This window comes from Gobio gobio (genome assembly GCF_949357685.1).
Source record: "Gobio gobio genome assembly, chromosome: 9".
NCBI lineage: Eukaryota > Metazoa > Chordata > Actinopteri > Cypriniformes > Gobionidae > Gobio > Gobio gobio.
Genome location: NC_137115.1, coordinates 7367255 through 7392174, shown reverse-complemented (window position 1 = coordinate 7392174; position 24920 = coordinate 7367255). Strand labels below are relative to the sequence as shown.

The following is a 24920-nucleotide window of genomic DNA, read 5'->3' as shown; positions in this document are numbered from 1 at the left end:
CATCTCAATGGCAAAAAGTGTTCAAATCACTGTGAAATCCCCCTATGTATAGCTCAAATTGAGTAAAGAGCATTTTTACAACTTACCAGATTGTCCGACCTCCTCACTTTTTATTTCGGTTTCTATAAAGTATGAAGATGTATCGTACAGCTCCGGGTATCCACATATGATTTTGTACTCATTGTTGTCACTACTAGAGCAACCTCTTGATTGGTTAACGTGGTGCGAATATCCACCAAAGTTTCCGGTTTTTCAACTTGCGCGAATCTCGCGTCAAACGCTTGAAAGGCTAAATTCGCCAATTCGTGTCATTAGGGCCGCCTCATCCGCGCCGCAGAATGTCTATTCGCGTCTTTGCATTGACTTAACATGTAAATCACTTGTGCGAAACGTGCGTTTTCATTGTCATCTGGTGTGAACGCACCATTACAGTGAAGTCGCCATTTTGTGCCGTAATGTTTCTACAGTAGCCCTAAACGGACAAACTTCTCTACAGAGCGCTAGTCACTCTCTGCTGTCTCAGACGACAACATCTTTGTCCTGTGTGGGCCACCGTAGCTTTTCTGTGCTTCGAAAGGGAGGGGTGAGCGGTGGACTGAGCGGTGGAATTCGCAACCTCATCGCTGAATGCCACAAAAATTTACATACTGAACATTTAAAGGCACAATATGTAAGTTTTTGCTGCCAGAAATCGCATTTTTGAAACAATAACAGAGGCGAAGCTTGATGACGCTCTGAAGGGGAGTGGAACGATGATGGGAGATGTCGTTTTACCATCCAGAGATATATGGAATTCACGAATCGTGTTGGGTGAGGTAATGAGTTCGTTTTTGTATTAACTGTACGTTTGATTACACTATTTTATGTCATCATAATGAATTAGCTGCAAGGAACGTGAAATGTAATGCTATGTTAGCCTGTTACTGATATGTGACTATTTGTCAAATGATTTGGTGATTTAAAGGTGCACTATGTATTTTTTTCAGTAAAATATCCAAAAACTACAAGGCCAGTGTTATATATTTTGTTCAGTTGAGTACTTACAATATCCCAAATGTTTCCAACTATTTGTAAATCGTGAGGAAATTGCTATTTTAACGAAGGAACCGGGACGTGTGAGGGAGTCGCATGTCGATGGCGTCATATCTGCGTTACCTTCGGTTTCCGGTTTTATTTTGCAGAAACGCTTTACTCTCACTGCAGTGTGAACAAGTGTCATAGCAGCCGCTGAGAGAACACACAGAGTAACGTCATAACATCATTTTCAACACACTCAGATGTGTCTAATATGACAAACAGAGCTGCGTTACCTCATACTCATGACCAGAAAACCGGGAGTGGCGCCGGCAACTGTGTCATAATAAAAGTCCCGCCGCTCTTCTCATTAACAATCGCTCCAGCGGTTCCTCCGCTCCACAACACTCAGCCCTGCTCTGCTTCAGACTACAATAACGTTAATAATCGCATCCATGAACATGATTTCTGCCCGAGTCCTATCCCGATTCTTTCCCACCGGCTGTAAGGTGAAGACCACATGTCCCAAGATTCTGCGCTCAAACATGGCGTCCTCAAACCACACCTTTGTTTTGAACAGGCAGGCTCTAGTGGACGGAAAAGTTACATAGTGCAGCTTTAATTCTGCAATTCTGTCATACTAAAAGTACATTTGAACAAACTCACAGTATTTGCAGTATTTTTGAGCAACACATACTGTACAAATTTGTCACGCTGTCTCCATCTCGAAAATGGCACGCTGATATTGATCCTTGTTTTATTTCTCTGTGTAACAAGGTTGAAGGAACAGGGAAGGAGGCTTTTTTAGGATTTTCTATACTCGCCAATGAATAATCGTGATCCATGATGACTGAACGAGACAACAGTGGCGTGCCAGATGCTGTATAACCACCATGTACGCATTTGTCCACGTATGTTGCCATGATTTCCACAAGCGGAAAACGAGGATAGCGAGGATATTACGTCAATAACAGGCTACAATGACAAAGGGACGAGCCATTATTAAAAATGGGAATTTCTCTGGATTTACAAATCGTTTTCGGGATAATGTAAGTACACAACTGCATGAAATATATCACACTGTGCAAGTGGTTTTGGGATATTTTATTGCAAACATCGACATTGTACGAACCCCAAACTTTTGAATGGTAGTGTATCACAGTTTCCAGAAAAATGTGAGGCAGCACAAATGTTTTTAACACTGATAATAATAACCTGAAATGTTTCTTGAGCAGCGAATCATCATATCAGAATGATTTCTGAAGGATCATGTGACACTGAAGACTGGAGTAATGATGCTGGAAATTCACTAGATAAATTACATTTGAAATTTTATTCAAATAGAAAAAAAGGAATTCAAATGATGATAATATTTCACAATATTACTGCTTTCACTGTATTTTTGATCAAATAAATACAGCTTTGGTGAGCAAAACAGACGTCTGTCAAAAACATAAAGAAAATCTTAACTATTCCAAACTTTTAACTATTCCAAACTTTTGACTGTGTGTGTGTGTAAATATACAGATCCACAATGGTCTGGACCTGGAGTGGGAATTTATTCCCCAAATAATCCCATAGAAGTCCGTTGTTGCTTTATTGAACTTTACCGTGGGTACAGCGAAATAAAAATGAGTCGACTCTATGATCTTTAAGACTTCATGGAGGTCCAAAAGTGTCAATGATTAAATGTAGACAGAGCCAAGAAGATCAAAACAGAGATTTTACAGACGATTTAAAGAAGGAGGGTGATGTGTATAAACACAGGACATCCTTGCAGTGACCCTCAGTGTCCATGGCAGTGTCCAGTCAAAGACACACCCGGACAGATCATGCACATCAGCTGGCTAGTGATCCGCAGAAACAGCTTGTGCCCAGTTTCGGGCAGTAGCCTTAATATGGACGGCTTATAATGACGGCCGTTTATGCTTACGTTTTCTTAATTCTGTGCAATGCAGCCTGGGAGCTCAAATAATTACATTTAGGTACCCTTGTGAAAAATAAGTATACTTTAGCATAAAGTGCACTTTTATTTATTTATTTAAGTGTACGGTTTAAATACACTTTAGTGGCCTTTTATTTAATTAATATTAAATTATCTGCAAGTAGTTTTTTTATTTGAAGTGCACTTCTTTTTCACAAGGGTAAAAAAAAAGATTGTTTTTGTTCACTAAACGTTTTAACTATACAGTTATCAAGCTCTAGAAACTAGAATCTAATTTAGAAATCCATCGTATTGTTAATGGAACCTTAAAAAAAGAAATTAAAATCCTTAAAGTCAAAAGAAATGGAATTCGCGATGTTATTTCTTCTCTATTGTGATGTGTGTAGGCGACTTCTTGATTTAGAAAAAATAGGGCGGGACTTGATTGGAACGTTGTGGTTTGCTATTGGTCGATCTCACGTGAGTGACAGGCTGTCCCTCGCCAGTAAACACGTCATCGGAGAAAAGAAGAGAGATGTCACTGCATAAAAGTCAAGTGACATTAGGGGAACTTATCTGAATTGTGATAATAATATGCACAGATATTGCATAAGTAACTGCAATATTCAATAAAAACAAGAGTTGTCTATTTTGATTTCATGCTGGCTTTAAACGCTATTTATAACATGATTGAAGGAGCCAGATTTGTGGATTATATACTGCCCTGCCCTCTGCTCTAAAGTTATATGGCAGACAAAAGATTTTAAATCGAATTAACTGTTTTTTTTTTTCGAACATTAGTAAAAGAGGCAGAAATATTTAGCGTTATAATACACTAGCAATAAATTAATTATGCGTGTTGTATTACAGCTACTGAACAAAACAACTTAAAGAGTGAAAACCAACAAGTGTCTAATGGCCATTCACTTCAGCCTCGGTGTAAGTTATTATTATTAATAATAATATATAGCATAATAATGGTTTAATTCTCTCAAATCCCGCTTGGTCAGAACAAACGCGACTTTACATTACATTTTCATTGTCTGTGGTTGGAAGAAAAAAACCCTAAAATATAATAAGCAACACTCACCAACTGCTCTCAGAATAATAGAGAGGAGTCTTAACACTCATATAGTATATCATATATTATATAGATGGGTGAACCATTGTGTAATTTACATTATTTCCCACATTTTAAGTTTGCATTTCTTTCAAATAATTCAAACTTTCCAGTTTCTCGGTCAAATCGGCCGGGCTGGACATATGGATATGATAGTCAATTATGAAAGACGTCGATACCCAATGCTGGGATAAAACAACGATTATATAAATGATCTCTTATTGTATGTTTGGAGAACACTCACCGCCATCTTCAGCTCCTTCTTGCGCTCCACCTCCACAATCAAATCTTTTCCAACGGTATTCCCTCAAGTCCCGCCCTTGATTCATCACTCTTTGCTATGGTTGGTAAGGCTCTATGAACGACATCTTAACGGTCCAATCGCAGACTACACATAACTCATCTCAGCCAATCGTATACAAGGGGGCGTGGTCTGCTGGTGGTAGAAAATAACGCACGGAACATGCACAGTGTCCATTAGAAATTTCCATTTATGGAAATGCAGCCAATTTTAAAAATAGATATAATACATGATTGGATCTAGTGTTGACAAATAAATAGAGCCTAAGCTTCTGTAAAAAAAACTAACATTTAAAAAGATTTGATTAGAATGTGTGCATGAAGTGCACATTAACACTTCAATATAATAAAAATATGATCAAAATTATATTGTCGGCATATGAAATGATACAATTGTGAGTTATGAAGGCACAAAGTTGCAATCAGAATAATGAACATACCACAATGAACATTTTACATTGCATATGTAGAGAAAAATAATACAACAAAAAGGTGGTGTACTTATGATTAGACTTATTTCATGGCATTCATGTTACACTTGTCCTAAACCATTTGAAATAACCTGTGCCTTTATAAATGAATTGTTTGAAGGAAGTTCACTGCATTATCCCAATCACTGTTTCCAGCAGCATCCATAATTATTTTCAGCATTAGACAAAAAAAGAATCCCATACATGTTTTTGAGACCATATGCTGCTACAATAACGTTGCGATATTAATCAAATTCCACATTTGAACAGTGTCAAATGACTAGAGAATAGAGTTGCATTGTGTCAATCATTATACTAGTTTTTGTTTATTTAAAACCAGTTTACAATTTAAAACATTACTCTCAAAGAAAAAGATCTTAAATGTAAAATGAACTGAATTTGAAAACAAAAACAAAACAACAAACGTCTGCAGATTAACAGCCAATAAAGTGTGCGCTATTTCAAAAACACAAATGGTTATAAAAGTTAAAAACAAGCTCACACATCCCTCTGTATATTGCTCACTGTTCCTCTTTATAATGATGAACCTGTCTGATAATGAGCACTGTGGCATTTTCACTTCCAGATTTAACACCTAATAGTAACAAATCATGTGTGATGTGCAGGTAAAACAGTCCAGTGCTGCTGGCCAATAGTAGTGACATGTCATCAAATTATTTAAAAAAAATGTCAATAAAGACTATTTAGGATGTATAGGGCAGCACACAGCAATTATAAATTCACTTTAGAAAGAGAAAGCGGATCAAACGATTCTTCCTGAGACACTACAGGTTCAACACATGTTAAAAATGATCAACAAGAAGGCATTTCTGTTAAGAGGTATTGCATGTCATTTAAAAAGACATTTTGTGCAAAATACATGCAAAAAGTATTTCTATTGTTATCGAAAAAAAATATGTCCTCTTGTTTAGTGCACTTTTATGAGTGCAAAAGTAGCCCATGGCAAGATGGTAATAGGAGCAGGTATTTTAGAGCCCAAAAATGGAGCACCGATCTATGCTGTACATGTCCCGAATACCATACTCCAAATGCCATTGGCAGTGTTTGGCACAGCACTCAACAGCGCCTCCTGCAGTGTGAAGGCCACAGCACAGACACAGCCTCGCTAGCACGTGACTTTACTGTCGGTCCTGTGGTTAATGTCAGTGCTGTACGAAGAGTCCCAGTCTCTCTCAAACACCGCCTGTAACTGCTCCTGCACTGTAGGGGCTGTGGACTGAGCTGAAGTCTGGTTCACCACTAATGCAGAACCAGCTGTGTTCACAAAGTAGTCACCTGACCAGTTAGAGGTACCTGGAAAGTACGGAGGCAAAATATCAGTAAAGCAACAAGAACATTTTCAGTCCCACTTTATATTGAATATGATTAACTACGTACAGTACTAACATTTTGCTGATATTGCACTGTATACCCTTCCCTTATACCTTAAAGGAGTAGTTCACTTTAAAATGAAAATTCCCCCATGATTTACTCACCCTCAAGCCATCCTAAGTGTAGATGACTTCCTTCTCTCTGATGAACACGATCAGACTTATAATAATAAATATCCTGACTCTTCCAAGCTTTATAATGGCAGTGAACAGGACTCAAAAAAAGTGCATCCATCCTTCATAAATGTACTCTGAGGGGTTAATAAAGGCCTTTGAGGCGAATCGATGGGGTTTTGTTAGAAACCTTTAATTGAAAACTTTATAAAAGTTAAATATCTAGCTTCCACCAGACCACCTTCCATATTCAACTTATGGAAAAAGCACAACTGACGCGACGTATCACTAGGATGTATATTACACTCTTTGCGTAAATACGGAAGGTGGTCTGACTCTGGAAGGAGCTAGATATTTTACTTTATACAATTTTAAATATAGATATTTTTCGTACACAAACCCATCGATTCACTTCAAAAGGCCTTTATTAACCTCTCAGAGCCGTGTGGAGTTTGTCTGGCTAACACCAGACCAAGCTCAATTTAAGATTGAACATTGGTCTGGGGAGTCTGCTCTGTATTTTCTACTGCACAAGCGAGCATAAATGCGCATAAATTAAATGACTCTGTACGTAATTGGAAAGTCCTTCAACCAATCAGACCACAAGAGGCGTGATCAACGGGCAACGACCCATCGCTTCTTTATCAGTCATCGCAATAATCCCTCCAATCGCGGGCCAGGTGGATAAGCCAGTCTGTGATTGGTTCCAGCAAAAGTGTAACAGAAGCAGTAGAAGTGAATGTACAGGTTTCCAGACTGAGTTGCCGGGCAAAATCAAATCACTGGCCGATCAGGTTGGGTTTACCCAGTCTAGTGTGGAGTACTTTTATAATGGATTGATTCACTTTTTTGAGCTTTAAACTCGTGAGTCTTGTTGCTCGGAAGAGCCAGGATATTTATTAATATAACTCTGTGTTCATCAGAGAAAAGAATGTCATATACGCCTAGGATGGCTTGAGGGTGAGTGAATCATGGGGTAATTTTCATTTTAAAGTGAACTATCCCTTTAACCCATCCTTACCCTTAAACCTAACCGTACCCATATCTCACCCCAATAGCAGTAAAAGCATTTTGGAATACAACATGAACACAATAAGTATATTGTACCTACAACCTGTTTTTAGTAGGCTACATAGTAGCTGCAAAGTTACATATCATACAGGAAAATTAATTAAGATTTTCAGAATTTACAATGATTAAAAAAACAAAATAAGAGAAAAACGAGGCATACCTATATAAGCAATCTTATCTGTGACCATGTACTTGTTATGGTTGACTCTGGCAAAGGGAATTTTTTTCTGTTGAGGGTTGGAAGGCACAGTAAAGATTTTCTGTGAGGGGGGAAAAACAGTTTGTATTAGCTTATTGCAGTCATACACTGCGGTTTTTCAATAAACGAATACTTTCAATGGAACTCCATTGACTTCCATTCATACACATGCAAACGCAGAAGACAGAAAACACAAGCTCAAGCTAAAAAGTTTGGTGCGACCAACAGAAGACTGATGCGCCACAGCATGACCTTTCAGCTGAATTAAAAGAACTCAAACTTTTGCAGTGTTACAGTAAATTTCATACATTTACTTTATGATGTATTATTTGTTGAAATATGCTTTAAAAAAAGACGCAGTGGAATCTGACGTCATTTTGCGGCGGTTGCAGTGTCCATAGAAGTGTCTAGTGTAACTGCGGCTTTATTCAGAAAGGGTGCATTTATTGGATCAGAAGTGAAAGGACTTTCACATTGTTATAAAAAAGGTAGCACTTTATTTGACAGGCCTGCAACTTGCATAAATGCAATGCAACACAAAGTATGGCTTCTGAAGTTACATACTGACTACACAGGTTGTCAAACACTGAACGAGCAGTCCTGACGGCACTCACCACTTGAACGTCCAGCTTGCTCTTGTCCTGTAAGGAAGCGAGCGAGCGGAGGAAAGGGAACATGATTGGTTTGGTGCTTTCCCAACAACTGATCAGCAGACGCACACGAACCTTGCGCTCATAAGCCACGCGCCGCAGCTGGGTATCAATATCCGTCCACAACCTGCAGGAAAATCAGGGAGAGCCAGGGTTAAATTTGATGACCATAACGTTCAACAGTCAGACAACTCCATGCAGACTGAGAGCATTTCGTTGCTGTTCCTTTAAGACTCCTGGGTCCTTAATGCGTCACTCTGACTGGGAGAACTAATGCCGAGTTCAGACTGCACGATTTTCAAACTCGTCGGATCACTGCTCTTTTCACACTGCATGACTATCTGGGCCAGCATTCAGTGCTGTGTTCACACTGTACGATGGATCAGCGACAGGGGGTTTCACACTGCATGACTTTACATTAGGAAGAATCACTGACAACTCTCTCCGGTCCGCAAACTACATTTCACAACCAAACACACGCGAGATGTGACAAGCAAACATTGCAAGATTGCGCGTGCCTCAGACCGTTCTCGTGCGAGATTTGCAGCGAAAAGGAGAAAAAGAAAAAAGATTATGGAGGAGGAAATGGTTAGGAAGACACAGGGAGCAATGATTGTGTTCTGCAAAGAGAGTTTGAGGTAAATAAATAATTTTGCAATGTTCCACTGTTGCGGCCGGTCAAGTTTGTTTGTGCTTTGTTTCTGTTTGATATAATAGAACACATTTCACACAGCAGGTTTGAATCGGCAACAAGTCCAGGGGCCAGTTGCATAAACTAAGCCATTATGTTAAGACAGTGTCTTAAGGTCTAGTATGACCCACTAGCAGTTAGTCAAGGGGCATTCAGTCTTACTTTTCGTATCAAATTAGGCCTTTTCAAATTAAGCTTTGTTGTGTGTGTTTGTCATTTTTATAAGCTTTTTTTAAAAATATGTATATATATTTTTTATGAATTTTATATCTGTTTGAGTTTTATGTACACATCAAGTACATGAAGTTGACGAGCTAAATGAAAATGGGAAACTAGCTGAAGTTTTTCTTATTTTATTTCATTTAACGTTTATTTTATATAAAGAAAATATCTCTTTTTATGGTTTTAGTTTCATTATAATAATAACAACAACCCTGGTTTAAGTTGAAGTACTAAAATAAATTAAATCAAATAAACTAAAACCAAAAACTTTATAAAACTATAGTCATATTTAAACAAACAACAACCCAAAAATGTCAATAAGAACAAAATGACAAACTTCAACTAAAAAAAAATTAAATTATATTATATAAATCACACACACACACACACACACACACACCACACACACACCACACACACACCACACACACACACACACACACACACACACACACACACACACACGTTTGTTTTTGTGAAATGTGAGGACATTCCATAGGCGTAATGGTTTTTATACCGTACAAACCGTATTTTCTATCCCCTTACACTGCCCTGCCCCTAAACCTAGCCCTCACAGGAGACTGTGCAGTTCACTTTCTGTGAAAAAAAACTCATCCTGTATGATTTATAAGCATTTTGAAAAGTGAGGACATGGGGAACGTCCTCATATTTCACCCTCTTTTTGTAATACCTATGTCATACCCATGTCATTATACACATTTGTGTCCTGATATTTCACGAAAACACACACACACACACACGCACACACGCACGCACGCACGCACGCACGCACGCACGCACGCACACACGCACACGCGCACACGCGCACGCGCACACGCACACACGCACACACGCACACACGCACACACGCACACACGCACACACGCACACACGCACACACGCACACACGCACACGCACACGAAAAAGTTGGACTGGGGAGGAAGTTGAGCTTCCTCATTATATGAACCCTAGAATTCCTGATTCAAAAAGCATATGATAAGCACATTTCATAATGAAGATGGGTGATTTTAGGCTGGTTGGATATGAAACAGAGGAAGTGAAGCATATTTCACAGACCTCTTGTGGCTGGAGAACTCCATAGTGGGAAGATAGTTCATCACAGCGATGTAGACAAAGTGCTGGGCATCAGCGATCACACTGAGGATAGACTGCAGGTCTGACGTCCTGCCATCAGCACACAATGAAGGAGGAGAGCTCTGTGTGACAGAGAAGAACAGATGGGTCTTTGAACTTCCTCTATCTTCACCCATTAATGCCAAAGAAGAACACAAGAACAAGGAACAATACAAGCCATAAAAATTCCAATGACAGTTTTACATTGATCCTTGTCTTTGCTTTATTCCCTTTCATGGTCGAGCTGAATTTATTCAGTGTGTCAGTTCTTTCTTACTGATAGATAGACTCTGGCATCGGTCCCGTTGAGTGACAGCTGCATCGGCGTGTCCTTATTGTACACGGTGGAGTAGTTGCTGGGCCAGTGTGCAGGCACGGTCTTGGTCTGATTCAGGAACCAATAAGCCTCGAAGATCTTCCCAAGGTCCTCAGCGAGACAGCTGCAGTCATACACAACTGCACCCAACTCCTTCACCTGAGCAGAGTGAACATATAAAATACACACAACATATAAGATCATGCAAATGTGAAATATGTGTGCTATTTCTGTAAATTCGCTAAAGACTTATCGCTTTAAAAAAACAGGTACTAGCACAAGTGTAGCAGTCTCCTCCTGTATTAAAATGTTATTATGCACTACCAAGATATCTTTTGCTCACCAATGCCACCTTTATTTAATCAAAAATAGAGTAAAAACAGAAATATTGCAAAATATTATTACAATTTAAAATAGCGGTTTTCTATTTGAATATATTATAAAATGTAATTTATTCCTTTTATACAAAGCTACATTTTCAGCATCATTACCCCAGTCTTCAGTGTCACAGTGATCCTTCAGAAATCATTCTAATATGCTGATTTGCTCAAGAAACACTTCTTAATACCAATACTGAAAACAGTTTTGCTGCTTAATATTTTTGTGGAAGCCATTTTTTAGGATTCTTTGATGAAGAGAAAGTTCAAAAGAACAGCAATTTGAAATAGAAATCTTTACTGTCATTTTTGATCAATTTAATGCACTCTTGATAAATCCTTTTTTTTTTTTTTGGTTGTACGAGTCATGTATGAGTAGGCAAGGAAGCAAAAATCCCCAAACACTGATATCAAACCATGTGGAATTTAAAGGTTATAGGCAGTAATCCATGAAAAACTGATCAAGAATATGACTGACCTGTGTTAGTGACCTCCAGTCCATATTTGCACTCCCTATGTAAATGTGCTTTTTATCCACAATCCAGAATTTAGTATGCAGAACACCTGTCGTCAGCTCTCGCATATTCACCATCCGCACATCAGCTCCTGTGGAAATTAAGATATTTACATAATACAGCATTCTGAGGTTTCTTCTTGTTAAATATCTCAATGTTACGCTGACTTACCGGAAGCGATCAGGAAATTAATGTCGTCCAGAGGTTTTGTCTCTGACGGTTTATCGACTGCAATTCGGACAGACACTTTCCCAGAGAGCTTCGCCAATTCCAGCAGAATCTGCTCACCCTAAGGCCAACAGATCACTTGGGTAAAGGCCGTGACACATCAAGCCGACGTAAAAGAACTAGCTGCGATGCAAGCAACAAAAAGCTGCGCCTGAACACACCAAAAGGACTACAGGCGACTGTCAACTAGCATGCGAGTTCTGCGTCTGTGTGTAAGGAAATAACGGTTTAGATCAGTAGGTATAAATATATATTCCTTATTCAAAAAGAGAAACCGAAACTAGGACTGCAGGTATACAAACCATAAACAATGTAGCGCTTGCTTACCATTTTGAACATCAATCATGCTAATCACATTCCAGGCGGCTCATGTTGGTATGAAAATATTCATAATATACACTCACCTAAAGGATTATTAGGAACACCTGTTCAATTTCTCATTAATGCAATTATCTAATCAACCAATCGCATGGCAGTTGCGTCAATGCATTTAGGGGTGTGGTCCTGGTCAAGACAATCTCCTGAACTCCAAACTGAATGTCAGAATGGGAAAGAAATGTGATTTAAGCAATGTTGAGCGTGGCATGGTTGTTGGTGCCAGACGGGCCGGTCTGAGTATTTCACAATCTGCTCAGTTACTGGGATTTTCACGCACAACCATTTCTAGGGTTTACAAAGAATGGTGTGAAAAGGGAAAAACATCCAGTATGCGGCAGTCCTGTGGGTGAAAATGCCTTGTTGATGCTGGAGGTCAGAGGAGAATGGGCCGACTGATTCAAGCTGATAGAAGAGCAACTTTGACTGAAATAACCACTCGTTACAACCGAGGTATGCAGCAAAGCATTTGTGAAGCCACAACACGTACAACCTTGAGGCGGATGGGCTACAACAGCAGAAGACCCCACCGGGTACCACTCATCTCCACTACAAATAGGAAAAAGAGGCTACAATTTGCACAAGCTCACCAAAATTGGACAGTTGAAGACTGGAAAAATGTTGCCTGGTCTGATGAGTCTCGATTTCTGTTGAGACATTCAGATGGTAGAGTCAGAATTTGGCGTAAACAGAATGAGAACATGGATCCATCAGGCCTTGTTACCACTGTGCAGGCTGGTGGTGGTGGTGTAATGGTGTGGGGGATGTTTTCTAGGCACACTTTAGGCCCCTTAGTGCCAATTGGGCATCGTTTAAATGCCACGGCCTACCTGAGCATTGTTTCTGACCATGTCCATCCCTTTATGACCACCATGTACCCATCCTCTGATGGCTACTTCCAGCAGGATAATGCACCATGTCACAAAGCTCGAATCATTTCAAATTGGTTTCTTGAACATGACAATGAGTTCACTGTACTAAAATGGCCCCCACAGTCTCCAGATCTCAACCCAATAGAGCATCTTTGGGATGTGGTGGAACGGGAGTTTCGTGCCCTGGATGTGCATCCCACAAATCTCCATCAACTGCAAGATGCTATCCTATCAATATGGGCCAACATTTCTAAAGAATGCTTTCAGCATCTTGTTGAATCAATGCCATGTAGAATTAAGGCAGTTCTGAAGGCGAAAGGGGGTCAAACAGTATTAGTATGGTGTTCCTAATAATCATTTAGGTGAGTGTATATGCGCATATGGATACTCAGGTGGGATAAAATTAGAAAAGACTTTGGTCTTTTCCGTCTTTACTTCTTTTCTCCCTTTTATTCTTGTGCACAGACTCGTTAGCTAAGCTGAACAAACAATTAGAGTTCTCTTTCTCAAAGCAATTCAACTCAGTCTGCCAAAATACCCCCGACGGGATCCAAATAGGTCTGACGGTGCTGAACACACAGCATAAACTGGGCCAGCCGACACTAAATAACAGCTTGCCGCTGGCCAACGGCCGATCTTCGGCTTGGTGTATTAGGGTCTTAAGACGCAAACAAAGCCTATTATTCAGTGAGAATTTAGTAACTTCACATCCAAACCTGATTAGCTGTGGGCTCGTGTGTGTGTGTGTCTCTATTGGTGAGAGTCCAGTAGAAGGAGGCGATGTCCAGACTGGTTTGAGCGCCAGATATAAGGTTGAGCCAGGCCTCATATATGGACTGGTGAGTAGTAGAGGAGTTAAACACCAGGCCCTCAGGAATACTCTCCAGTAAAGCAATCCTGTAGATGGCACATATAAACTATAGTTGGCAAACAAAGCCACAAACGCAGACTTCATTGAAAGCGCAGATGTGAAACCGTGTGCTACGGTTAACCTCATTTACCAGTGGACCACTAAAACACTCCAAAACATGAAGGCAGGTGTGACAGTCAAAAAAATTAAATATAGATATGTTTGACACAGATCTACCTGCAGGGATCAGTACAGGTTTCTCTGATCAGAAGACGCTGTCCAGATGATTTTGAGGAGGAGGATGTTGCCATCGGAACAAGCAGGGTTTGGAGTGACAGGAGTATCAACAAGACTGTGGTTAAACAGGTGAGGATGATCAGACACCTGTAATACTAAACACAGACATGGGACATGTTCAAAACGCTTGGGCAATGATAGAGATTTAAGGCATAATGCAGTTAAATGGCCATTATTAAAAAAAATAAACAGGACCCCAAAGTGCTTTATTCATCTCATATGTACATCATCCTGCTGATTAGACACATTGTTACCAAATAAACGGACATGTGAAGTGAAATTATTATCAACGTGAGAAGGAAAAACAATGGAGTGAAACATGAGATACAATGTTACCAGTAGTTATACACAATATATCAGTGAAAAATGTGTTATTGGCTATTATTAAAGATTTAATTTATCAATATCAGCTGACATCGGATATTTAGCCCTCCTAAGCTTTTCAAACATTGGCTATTTTCCCTGAAGTAGAAACAATAAAAATATGCACATCTTTTAGATTTTTTAAAAGTGTAAATTTGTCTCTTTCACTATCATTTGTATAATATGCAAAATCACTGTACTACAGCACACATCTAGACTTCTGCAAGTTTTCACAGGGAATTTATCATGCATTTGGGCCAGATTTCTGCCATCTGGTGAGAGAAGAAAAATAACATGACTTGTCATCAGGTCAAAATCATGTTATAATAATATCCATCCACCTTTCTAAATATTCTAAATTTAGAAAATATAAGTTTGGATATTTGTTTAAAAATTATCCAACTATTATTTGTTGAAGTTTGGTATACATAATTTTTAATATTTAAAGTATTTTAATGTTCATAATATTTCACATTTTGCAGTAATGCTTACAGTCACAGACTCCCATTCATTTCTCCCTCTCTCTCTCTGTGTAAGTGTGTGTGAATCTTTTGCACTCTGGATGTTTTAGACCCCACCCCTCCCCTTATTTCTGTGTGTTTGTTCAACATTAGCCACGTTTACATGCGCACTTTTTTGTCATTCCGATTAAAATCATTCCGATTGAAAGATTCGGTGGACTGTTTACATGAGACGTTATCTAAACCGATCTGGTGTTTACATGTGCTGACTTTCAGTAGGAATCCTTTTGTGACATGCGCACACAGTTTGTCTGCCGCCTCAGATTCGTTACGTATCGTGGATCAATAATTCTGTGTTGGTAATTTTAATATTTATTTATTTTTCTGTGGGCGGACATGCAGTAGTTTAACCTAATTTATGTCCTATACAATGGCTATTTCAACAGCTGTGAATGATGAATGCGGAATCAAAAATGAATTTAATTCATTTATTTTGAAAAACACAAAATTAACAATAAAATGCACTCAAATTATTAATAAAAACATAGGATATACGGTGAAACATGAATGAAGCATTCAAGACGTGCTCAGCATCATTACTAGTAGGCCTAGTACTAAAGATATTTATTTCAGATGATTAAGGAAAGATACCATAATCACAAAGGTATAAATATTAACAAAAGTAATTAAAGTAGACTGTGGGTAATGTTACTTAACAAATTTGAAGCAGTTGTCGAATTTTTTTTTATAGCTAACTTAACTAACGAGAAACAGAGAGCAGCTTGAATGTTCCCCGTTGAAATGGCAGCTCTCAACAGCCACCAGGACTTGTACAGTTTTATAAAAGCTATTTATTATTTGTCGTAAAGTGTAAGAATCACCTCAGAAAAATAAATTATTCTGTCAGGCGCAGTTGAAGCCTAGGACAAACGCTGTCAAGATGAGATGGTGTAGCCAGGCTATGTCTGTGTCATTATTCCAGCATCATGTTCATAACATGTTACGAAATAAAAAGTTTAATACCTCAGAAAAATGAACTTTCCTCTCTTGTCAACATTAGCCTGGTGTGAGCGCGGCGTGCGCTCTTCATGTGGAGGCGCGCGCTGTATATCACGTCACAGAAAGACGTGCACTCAAAGTAATCGGATCAGATCGTTTACATGGTGGAATTTTTCGTTTGATCGGTTCATGAAAAGGTTTATCCCACCCCTCTCAAACCGATTACAATTTCATTCGGTTTGGCCATTTTTATTCCGATTGAGGTGTTTATATGGAGTATTTTTATTCGGATTGGACTTTTAAACCGATTACAGTGCTCCATGTAAACGCATAGTGTTATATTGATTTTATCCAACACATTAAAAAAATGCTCTGCATTGGGGTCTTTTCCATCCATTTTATCAGCTAATTTTGACCATTAACACCCAAACTGTGGACATTTAGATTCATGAAATGAAGTCCAGTTTTTTTGTTCATTCATATTGTATATCTAAAAAAAGCTACAGAGTTTTGAACTACTCAGACTGAGGAAACTATTTTCTTATTAAAAAAACCCTGCCAAAAATGACCAAATTTTATATGGCCTGTGCACACCAAGAATGAGAGCTATAATGATAACTGTGTTAGCGCCCACACCAGTGGATGATATAATTCTGTTTATTCTAAGTGCAGTCATTTCTTTCTGGATGTCCTTCGGATGAGACGTTAAACCGAAGTCCTGACTCTCTGTGGTCATTAAAAATCCCATGGCACTTCTCGTAAAGAGTAGGGGTGTAACCCTGGTGTCCTGGCAAAATTCCCTCCATTGGCCCTTATCAATCATGGCCTCCTAATAATCCCCATCCATTGAATTGGCTCCATCACCCTCTCTCCTCTCCACCTATAGCTGGTGTGTGGCGAGCGCACATCCAAGTGGATGCTGCACACTGGTGGTGGTTGAGGAGAGACCCCGGACATGAGTGATAAGCGCTTTTGGTTTACAGTAGTACATATGAAAGCGCTATATAAAAATGGCTCATAATTAGAACGATTTGTAGAACTTTATTTTCATCGTTACAGTTATAGTTCTTGGTGTGAATGTGCCTTTAGGGTTAATTGTACATGACAATTTCTTATTTTTACATGTAGATTATCTTTGCTATTCTCTAAAGCGCACTTGCATTTTATGTAAAAACACTAATCATGTCAAAATCAACCCAATTTCAGACCAATCACACAAATTTTCAGCTCAAATTTTAGATTTTGATAATATTATTCCTGGTGAAAGAAATACATTAACGAAGAAGAAAGCCAAAATATTAAATGTCACAGATGTATATTTACTGAATAATCCACTGTTTTGTAGAGGAGATTTGGAGCCTAATTACAGGGGGTAAAAATGACTTTAGAAAGATGGGAGCATAAATTATAATAATTAATTGTATGAATCATAATTATCATTCTTATTAAATTTGATCAAAATCATTTTTTAGCTGGGGACCTCTGGTTGAGTTGACACAGAATGACCCATAAGTAATAACACTAATAAATTTAAATCTTACAAATTTTAAAACTTTAGTTTGAGTGACCAATCCGGATAGATTGATTTGATTTGTTTGATACCTTTTGTGAGCCTTGATGTGTTTCTCTGCTTAGCTCCACATCAACAACCTGGAGCAAAACGGGGAAAACAAAGGAATTGTAGTTAATCAAACAAATTTGTGCATACATTTGTAAATAACAATCAATAGACAACACTTTAAAAAAAAAAAAGTTACAATTCAAGGAGTGTGGAAAAAAAATATTCACAATCAATTTTATTTTAAATGTAGACATAAATAATCATGGAATGTATAATCTACCTTTTCGTATGGTATATCGGACTTCATTGTGTCTATAGGTTCACCAGCACATTAGAAGGAAATACAAATCCTAAAAAATACAAGATGAGTCAGTCTTGCTCAGTGGAGTCGGTGTTCATGTAAGCATGTAGACCGGGTTGTGTACGTGTTTGTGCACGTCTCTGTATGTTGCCATTCACTGCTCCCTCCTGTTCCCAGCATTTCTATAGACACAAGCCTTTTGCCAGTTCATTATACAGAAAGATCCAGACGTCAGCATTAGTGACTACAGACTGAACAGCAATGTGACTGCCACAAGAGCAGTCTTGATGAGCTTGGCAAATCTTTCACACTCAGCTGGCATTCTGGGACATCACCTGACTTAAAAGTGGAAGTGTTTTTGAAGATGTAGGGAAAATGAAGAAATGTAGATGCTGTGCAGGTTATGAGAGTCATGAGCACAGGGTCACGTGACTGAGGTTCCTGATAGTAACGTGATCTAGTGTGGTGTTTTCTGTTGTAGTTTGAGTAATCTTCTTCTTGACAGGAGGAAACGCCTGAGAAATGTCTGTAGTTTCATTTAACACACTCATTGTTTACACATTATTTTTGAATTGCTTCATTAAGTACATTACGGTATAAAACCTACTGTATACATGAATTCTGAAGGCCCGAAACCGGTTTTTCACCATTTTCTACATTCCTTCAGTCTTCTGATTGATACTTTTTCTAGCAAGTAAAAAGACTTTTAGTATAATTGTAAAACTGTCCTCCTTCGGGTCGTGGTTCACGTGTCCTTTTGTGGTGAAAACTTTTTGTATTGTTATTAACATTTTAAAATGAAAATTTTCTAGACTGCAGCAATTTGGGTTTACTTGCTTTTTTTATTATTATTTTTAAATCATGTTAAAAAAATGAGTATCCTACCCAATATGATACAACAAGCTTTTAAGGAACGTTTTTTTGTTTCTTTCTATAATCATTACATTACATTAAAACGCATTCTGTTTTTCTCCCACAGCAAAAACTACAGAGCTATACTGTTATAAAGATCTCACTTATATACATTATCAGCTATCATATCAGCATTTCATCTCTCTTTTGGCCAACAACATCGGCACCAAATGGCATATTTTTGCTTAGTTTGGACAGTCTAATAAAATGCCGCCTACATAGGCACCTTACTAGGGTTTGAGTCACAGCCATGGTCTATTTTTGCTTCCGTTCGTGTATTGTACATCTAGTAAAGCACATATTAGTAGATGTTGCAAACTGAATGTGCATACATAGCCTCTGTCAACACAGCTGAACTTGAAGAGTTGTAAAGAGGCATAGGAAATGAAGGACATACCTGTGATCTAACAGCTCACAAAGCAAACCATCCAGTCTGAGGCGCAGCGGTCTCTCGGCTATCAATGAGCACTATTTACAGAGGAAAACAAGTGCTCTCTGTTAAAGACAACGAGGAGCAACGGCGTAAACATTGAGTACAGTCCCCTGTTTGCCGAGTACACTGTTGCCCTACTTGAGCTCCTAGCGTTTCACTGTATTGGGTTCGTTAGTGTCACGTGATCACATTTTAAGTAACCTATGGTGAAAAGCCATTAGAGTGACGTAGGCTGTAGACAATCACTTCAGTTTTATCACGACTTATGTTGATGTTAACGGCACCAGAAACAACAGGACATATTTTTTTATTATTATCTCGCATATTATTTTCATTGCCCTCTTGCCATAGTTGAATTTTATTTTGAATTTCAACCACGTAATAAACTGCTAAACTGACTAATATTATTTATTTTTTCAGTACGCCTATTATAATCCTTTTCTTTTCACATTTAAGAAGATTATCCTTAGTTTCTATGTTTCCTGAAAAAAAAGAAGAAGTTTAATTTGTTTATTATTCGTAGACCTTATTCAGAGCAGCGCCATGACAGGTATGGAAGCGAGGCTGTGAGGGATATACTTTTACCGTGTTTTCAATAGCATTCGCTGTAAAAAGCTGAATAAATCTCCTAGATCACTTATAATTTTCCACAGCTCATATTTTCTGGAGCTACTGAAATTTCTTGGAAATATATTTTTGCAGTGTTTCGTCAGCAGAACAATTAAAAAACACACGAAATAACAGTACAACCAAAAGATGTCAATCGCTCATAGCTTCGCGTTAAAAATCAAAATGGCGCCGCTGCAAATTAGGTGAAATCGGTCTATTCTACGCAGTTCTGCAGCGTTTGTACAAGTACCTCATGTTACGATCAATAAATGTTTAATAGTCATATATATAGGCTAATACAATTGTAGTCTATACCAGATAATGAACGATATTATATTGTATTACTAATGTTAATATGTTTTAAGTAAATTACTTACATGCATTTATGTTTTAGAAAACTCCTTTCCACTTCTGGAGCATGAAAAACATCTGAGAACGAACAACAGCTGCTTGAAGAACAGGTGAAGTCTGTTTATTATGTTACCTGGGCTTTTCTCCAGCAGAGGGAGATGTAGGACTACATTTCACTGTAATCTAACGCAGTGCGAGGCTGATAACTGAATTTAGTTTATGATGCCAAAACAAAACGTGGTGAGGTGAGAGAAGACATGAGAGCAAATGTTTAATTCTTTACTCATTCTAATCTCTGGAGGCAGCTCCTTAAAATAATATATTACCATCATCATCATCATCATCATCATCATCATCATCACAAAGTGGCAGACTAAACTATATCCACATGGTGGTTTATGAAATGGCACTCCAGAAACCTAATTTATAGCTAGAGATTAATTAAATAATACTATTTGATAATGCTCAGTTTGAAAGATTCAGGACTGAATTAAATGTCAATCAGTGTTAGCAAATGTATAGCCTATTTCTCAATATTTTTAAGCCACAAAGCTAGAATCATATAGTTGGAAAAAGTCATACATAAAAGTATCATAAATCATAAAATGAACAAGCATGTGCATATGAAAAGTTTCCTTGTCTATCACACTATGTTTTAGAGTGGCTCAGACCGGTATATCTGCCCTTGGGCTGTACGGCAGTTATGGGAGAGTCAGGAACCTGTCGCCTGTCCAGGATGCAGTCAGGTGTCTATCCTTAAAAAGAAAAAAAAAGAAAAGGAAAGGGGACCTTACCGTTACTACACTGACATTAACGGATGAGTTTTAGCATTTAGACTGCCCCTCTTCTTTTTCTGTTAGCTTTTAGTAATAATTTTTGAACAGAGTAACTCTTATAAAGAGGCAATACATCTAGTCGTTTAACAAAAGATAATGTTGTTTTGTCTAAAATATTGTCTAAATAATTCATCTAAATTCATGATTCTTATAAAAAATTAAAATGCACCATATAGGCTAGTGGTTCATAATTATTACCAACCATCAAAAACAAGAACATATTGCTACATTTTTATGACCCACATCCTCCTATAATTGGATTTCGTGGATGACATGTATATTCCTGTAAACATTTTCCAGGAACTCTAACAATATATATGACGTTGTCATGTTTGAAATATTGTAATGTTACAATATAATTGTTACATTATAAATACATATTATGTCATTTTTATATATAATTTCTTTTTAAATAATGAAAGAAAGCAATCGTTCAAGGCTCCTTAAATGATTTCCCTGTAGGACCGTAATAGGTTATTGTACTGCTATAAGTTAACCATCCGTGTCATGTCATGTCAATAGTGTGTGTGCATTACAACAGGTTACTTCATTAGTATACTCACCTGTAAGAAGACACTTCAACAAGGACTGAGATCGTAGTCAAGTCACTAATGATACAAACAGCTATGTTCGGCTGTCTGCATTTTGAGCTCAAAAGTAGATTTGTTTTTATGAATATGTGAACTGTTGAAAGTGATTTTTAAATTCCCCATGACCATGCCATGATGGTTTATCCCTTGCTTTTATTAAAGTATACACGTCATAATGCCCATGTTCTCCTCTGTTCTCAGGTTTTGCTCCCCTGTACACACCATAAACCCAGGTTAGTTATTTCCCACCTGCCCATTTGCTTTTACCTGTTCTGAAACGAAATCTGCATTGTAAACCTGACTCTCATAATCCCACAAAACTTATGCAATTTCCTGCCAGATGAAAGGACACTTTAAAAACATACTTTATTGGCAAATATAGTCCCCCTCCACCCTGTCATTGGAAATCTCCTTCAAACAGCCTGCGCGCGTGTGGAGAGAGAATGAAAACAGGGCAGTATTTGCTCTCTGGGTCTGTATCTCTGATAAATGTCACCTGTTTTTTCTCGACAGGGTACATTCATCCACAATAGAGACTCGAATGTGTGTGGTAGGGTGAAATGAGCATGAAAAGACCGATGCACACACACGCAGTGTGGTGTAAATGTTGACTGAGAGTGATTGTAGGCATGTATTATCATATGTGTGAGCTTCGGAAAACTCTTCACCTTTGCCTGTTTGTCTTCAGGCTTCTTTTCTGCCAGGATCAAGGAAAAGAGAGAAACCTACATCTATGACCAGCCAAACACGGAAGTAACCAGGACACACCTGGAGTCATAAACTGTGGCAAAGGGCCAAGCCTTTGGAAGCACAATTCCTTTTAAATCAACAATAGCACAATAGTGATGAACGCAATAGTGGAAGAAAGAATGATGGGGATATGTGTGATACGGTTTACTCCACTATCTGAAATGGTTTACTATAGTTTGGACGGCTTTTATGTTTTCTTATGTGTTTCTGATACTGTCCCAATACAGGGTGCACAGTTATCATACTTTCTCATTTTATATATCATCTTTTGATATATGTGGTGAAAGTAACCAACCCACATTTGTTCCGAAATACTCTAAACGTGGCTATGAAATAACCTGCACATCAGGTTGTTGCGTCGGCCACCTGCATCATCCCTGACCAGGATGCGGTTTGTAATCCTGAGGCTCGGAGCCGACCATTGTCAAAGTCACAGAGCGTGGAAAGATTCCAGACACAACCTGTACACACCCGCTGCATTTATATTACACAGCCTCTGGCAGACCTCGCCCTTTCCAATACAGATTCATCCCGGCTTATCTTTACAGCGCGGTTCTCACGGGTGAGAGACTTCGGGTCCGCTTCAACCAGATCTTGATTAGGAGAATTAATAATGATCTGATGCTTAAGCTGAATTACTTTAGTCTTTGATAACCTATTATAGTTTAATACCCCTTGTAGTTTTTCCTCAATGCACTATACCATTCAACCTAAGATACAGTATACTGAATTGATTTATAATGAACTGAATTGAATAAAACTCAATGGAACCTAAAGACCGCTATGATAACCCATTACCCTTTTATACTTCTCTCTATGCACTATAACAGGGATTCACAAATAAGATTTGGTATCACTTTAGATTAGGGAACATATTCACTATTAACTAGGAGCTTTCCCTCAATAATCTCCTTATTACTGCTTATTGTTAGTTATGTATGGCAGTTGTTGCAGTGGTAGTTATGTTTATGGGTTAAGGGATGTAGAATATGGTCATGCAAAATAAATCATTATGTGCTTTATAAGTACTAATAAACAGCCAATATCCTAGTAATATGCTTGCTAATAAGCAACTAGTTAATAGTGAATATGTGTTCCATAATCTAAAGTGTTACACAAGAGTTTAACTTAATATTTCAGTCATTTAAAACAACACATTTGCATTTTCATGCAGGTCAATTTTAGAATTTTATTTTTTTTAATTTAACATGTCTATGATTTAATTAATCATTAGCTTTTCATCAATTCGGCATTTTCCTAAGTAATCCCAGTTTGGGAAACCCTGCACTGTACAAATACATCTACATTTTAAATAGAATAGAATTGAAATTAAGTGAATTGAGCCTCACAACTTTAAAGCCCTAAAGGGATAGTTCACCCAAAAATGAAAATTCTGTCATCATTTACTCACCCTCAAGTTGTTCCAAATCTGTATGAGTTTCTTTGTTCTGCTGAACACAAAAGAAGATATTTAGAAGAATGTTTGTAACAAAGCAGATAGAGCAACCATTGACTACCATAGTATTATTTTTTCCTACTATGGTAGTCAATGGTTGCTCTCTCTGCTTTGTTACAAACATTCTTCTAAATATCTTCTTTTGTGTTCAGCAGAACAAAGAAACTCATACAGGTTTGGAACAACTTGAGGGTGAGTAAATGATGACAGAATTTTCATTTTTGGTTGAACTATCCCTTTAAGTCATCTGAAAACCTTTACAAATCAACTTATATTATTGTGGAACTTATTTATAATGAATTGAATTAAATTGACACTCGCAACTTTAAAACCTAAAGTCAACTAACCTGGTAACACTTAACATACAATAATTAGTTAATGCATTAACTTACATTAATGAGCAGTACATTTGTTACAGTGCTTATTAATTTTATAAAAAATACAAATGTTAATTGTTAGTTCAAGTTGGCGCAGGTCCAAAAAATGAATTAACATGAACTAAGATTAATAAATGCTTTGAAGAATACTTAATTGTTAGTTCATGTTAACTAATAGTTTACTAATAGCCTGATTGTAAAGTGTTACCAATTGAAACAACTATATACCTAAATTATATATTTAACTGCATTGAATTATATTGAAGTGAACGTAGGAATCTCATGACATGAAAACAAAAACTGAATTGAGAACTGAATTTAGAAGAACCAAGGCTGGTGTTTGAGCCCAACCAAACACCACTCTTACAGTGGTTCTTCTAAATTCAGTTCTCAATTCAGTTTTTGTTTTCATGTTATGAGATTCCCACGTTTCCCTTTGTTTTCATTTGCGTTACGTTCTCATTGGTCTATTTGTTCAGGTGTTGCTCATTTACTCATCTTTTGATGCTGTGGTCACTGCAGTGATTGCATGTCCATGTCAACCTAGTTTTGAGTCACCTATAGAAAAAAAAAAAAGTGAACAAGATGCAAGTTTTGGCACTTGTACAGCATATACAGCACCTCCTGCAGTATTTCAATCACTGAAAACAGCGGGACTTTTTTAAAACAGGTTGCACCAATAAGGATTAAATTAAGCAAAGTTTAACGCTAATGAAGGATTTGTTGATCGGGGTTTTATTTTAAATCGAGGTGCACCACTTAATTTTAAACAGATGAACTAAGACCAAAT

At 37.8% G+C, this 24920-nt stretch overlaps 1 protein-coding gene across 2 annotated transcripts; it reads right to left on the bottom strand.

Moving 5' to 3' along the window:
* Positions 1–4530: 4530 nt before the first annotated feature.
* pld3 (phospholipase D family member 3) lies at positions 4531–20268 on the bottom strand. 2 transcript variants are annotated; one of them, XM_079825248.1, is made up of 13 exons: positions 20148–20268; positions 19126–19196; positions 17796–17865; positions 17557–17604; positions 14072–14226; positions 13701–13881; positions 11681–11798; positions 11473–11600; positions 10579–10776; positions 10245–10384; positions 8218–8380; positions 7565–7664; positions 4531–6142 (listed from the first exon to the last, which is right to left on the bottom strand). In XM_079825248.1, the coding sequence occupies exons 3-13, from the start codon at positions 17820–17822 to the stop codon at positions 5955–5957; spliced, it is 1446 nt and encodes a 481-aa protein (XP_079681374.1). In that variant the 5' UTR covers positions 17823–17865; positions 19126–19196; positions 20148–20268; the 3' UTR covers positions 4531–5954. The 2 variants fall into 2 exon arrangements, with proteins under 2 accessions (XP_079681374.1, XP_079681375.1); XM_079825249.1 differs by lacking the exons at positions 17557–17604; positions 17796–17865; positions 20148–20268 and having other exon boundaries at positions 19126–19289.
* Between the last annotated feature and the right edge of the window lie 4652 nt (positions 20269–24920).

Bases quoted from the DNA above. Each gene is read 5' to 3' on its own strand.
- pld3 (XM_079825248.1), bottom strand. From the start codon at position 17,822: ATGAAGTCCGATATACCATACGAAAAG. The intron at 8,381-10,244 runs GTCTGTGAAATA...ATTTTCCTGCAG, and splicing joins GAGTTCTCCAGCCACAAGAG to GTTGTGGACGGATATTGATA. The intron at 7,665-8,217 runs GTGAGTGCCGTC...CCCCCCTCACAG, and splicing joins GCAAGCTGGACGTTCAAGTG to AAAATCTTTACTGTGCCTTC.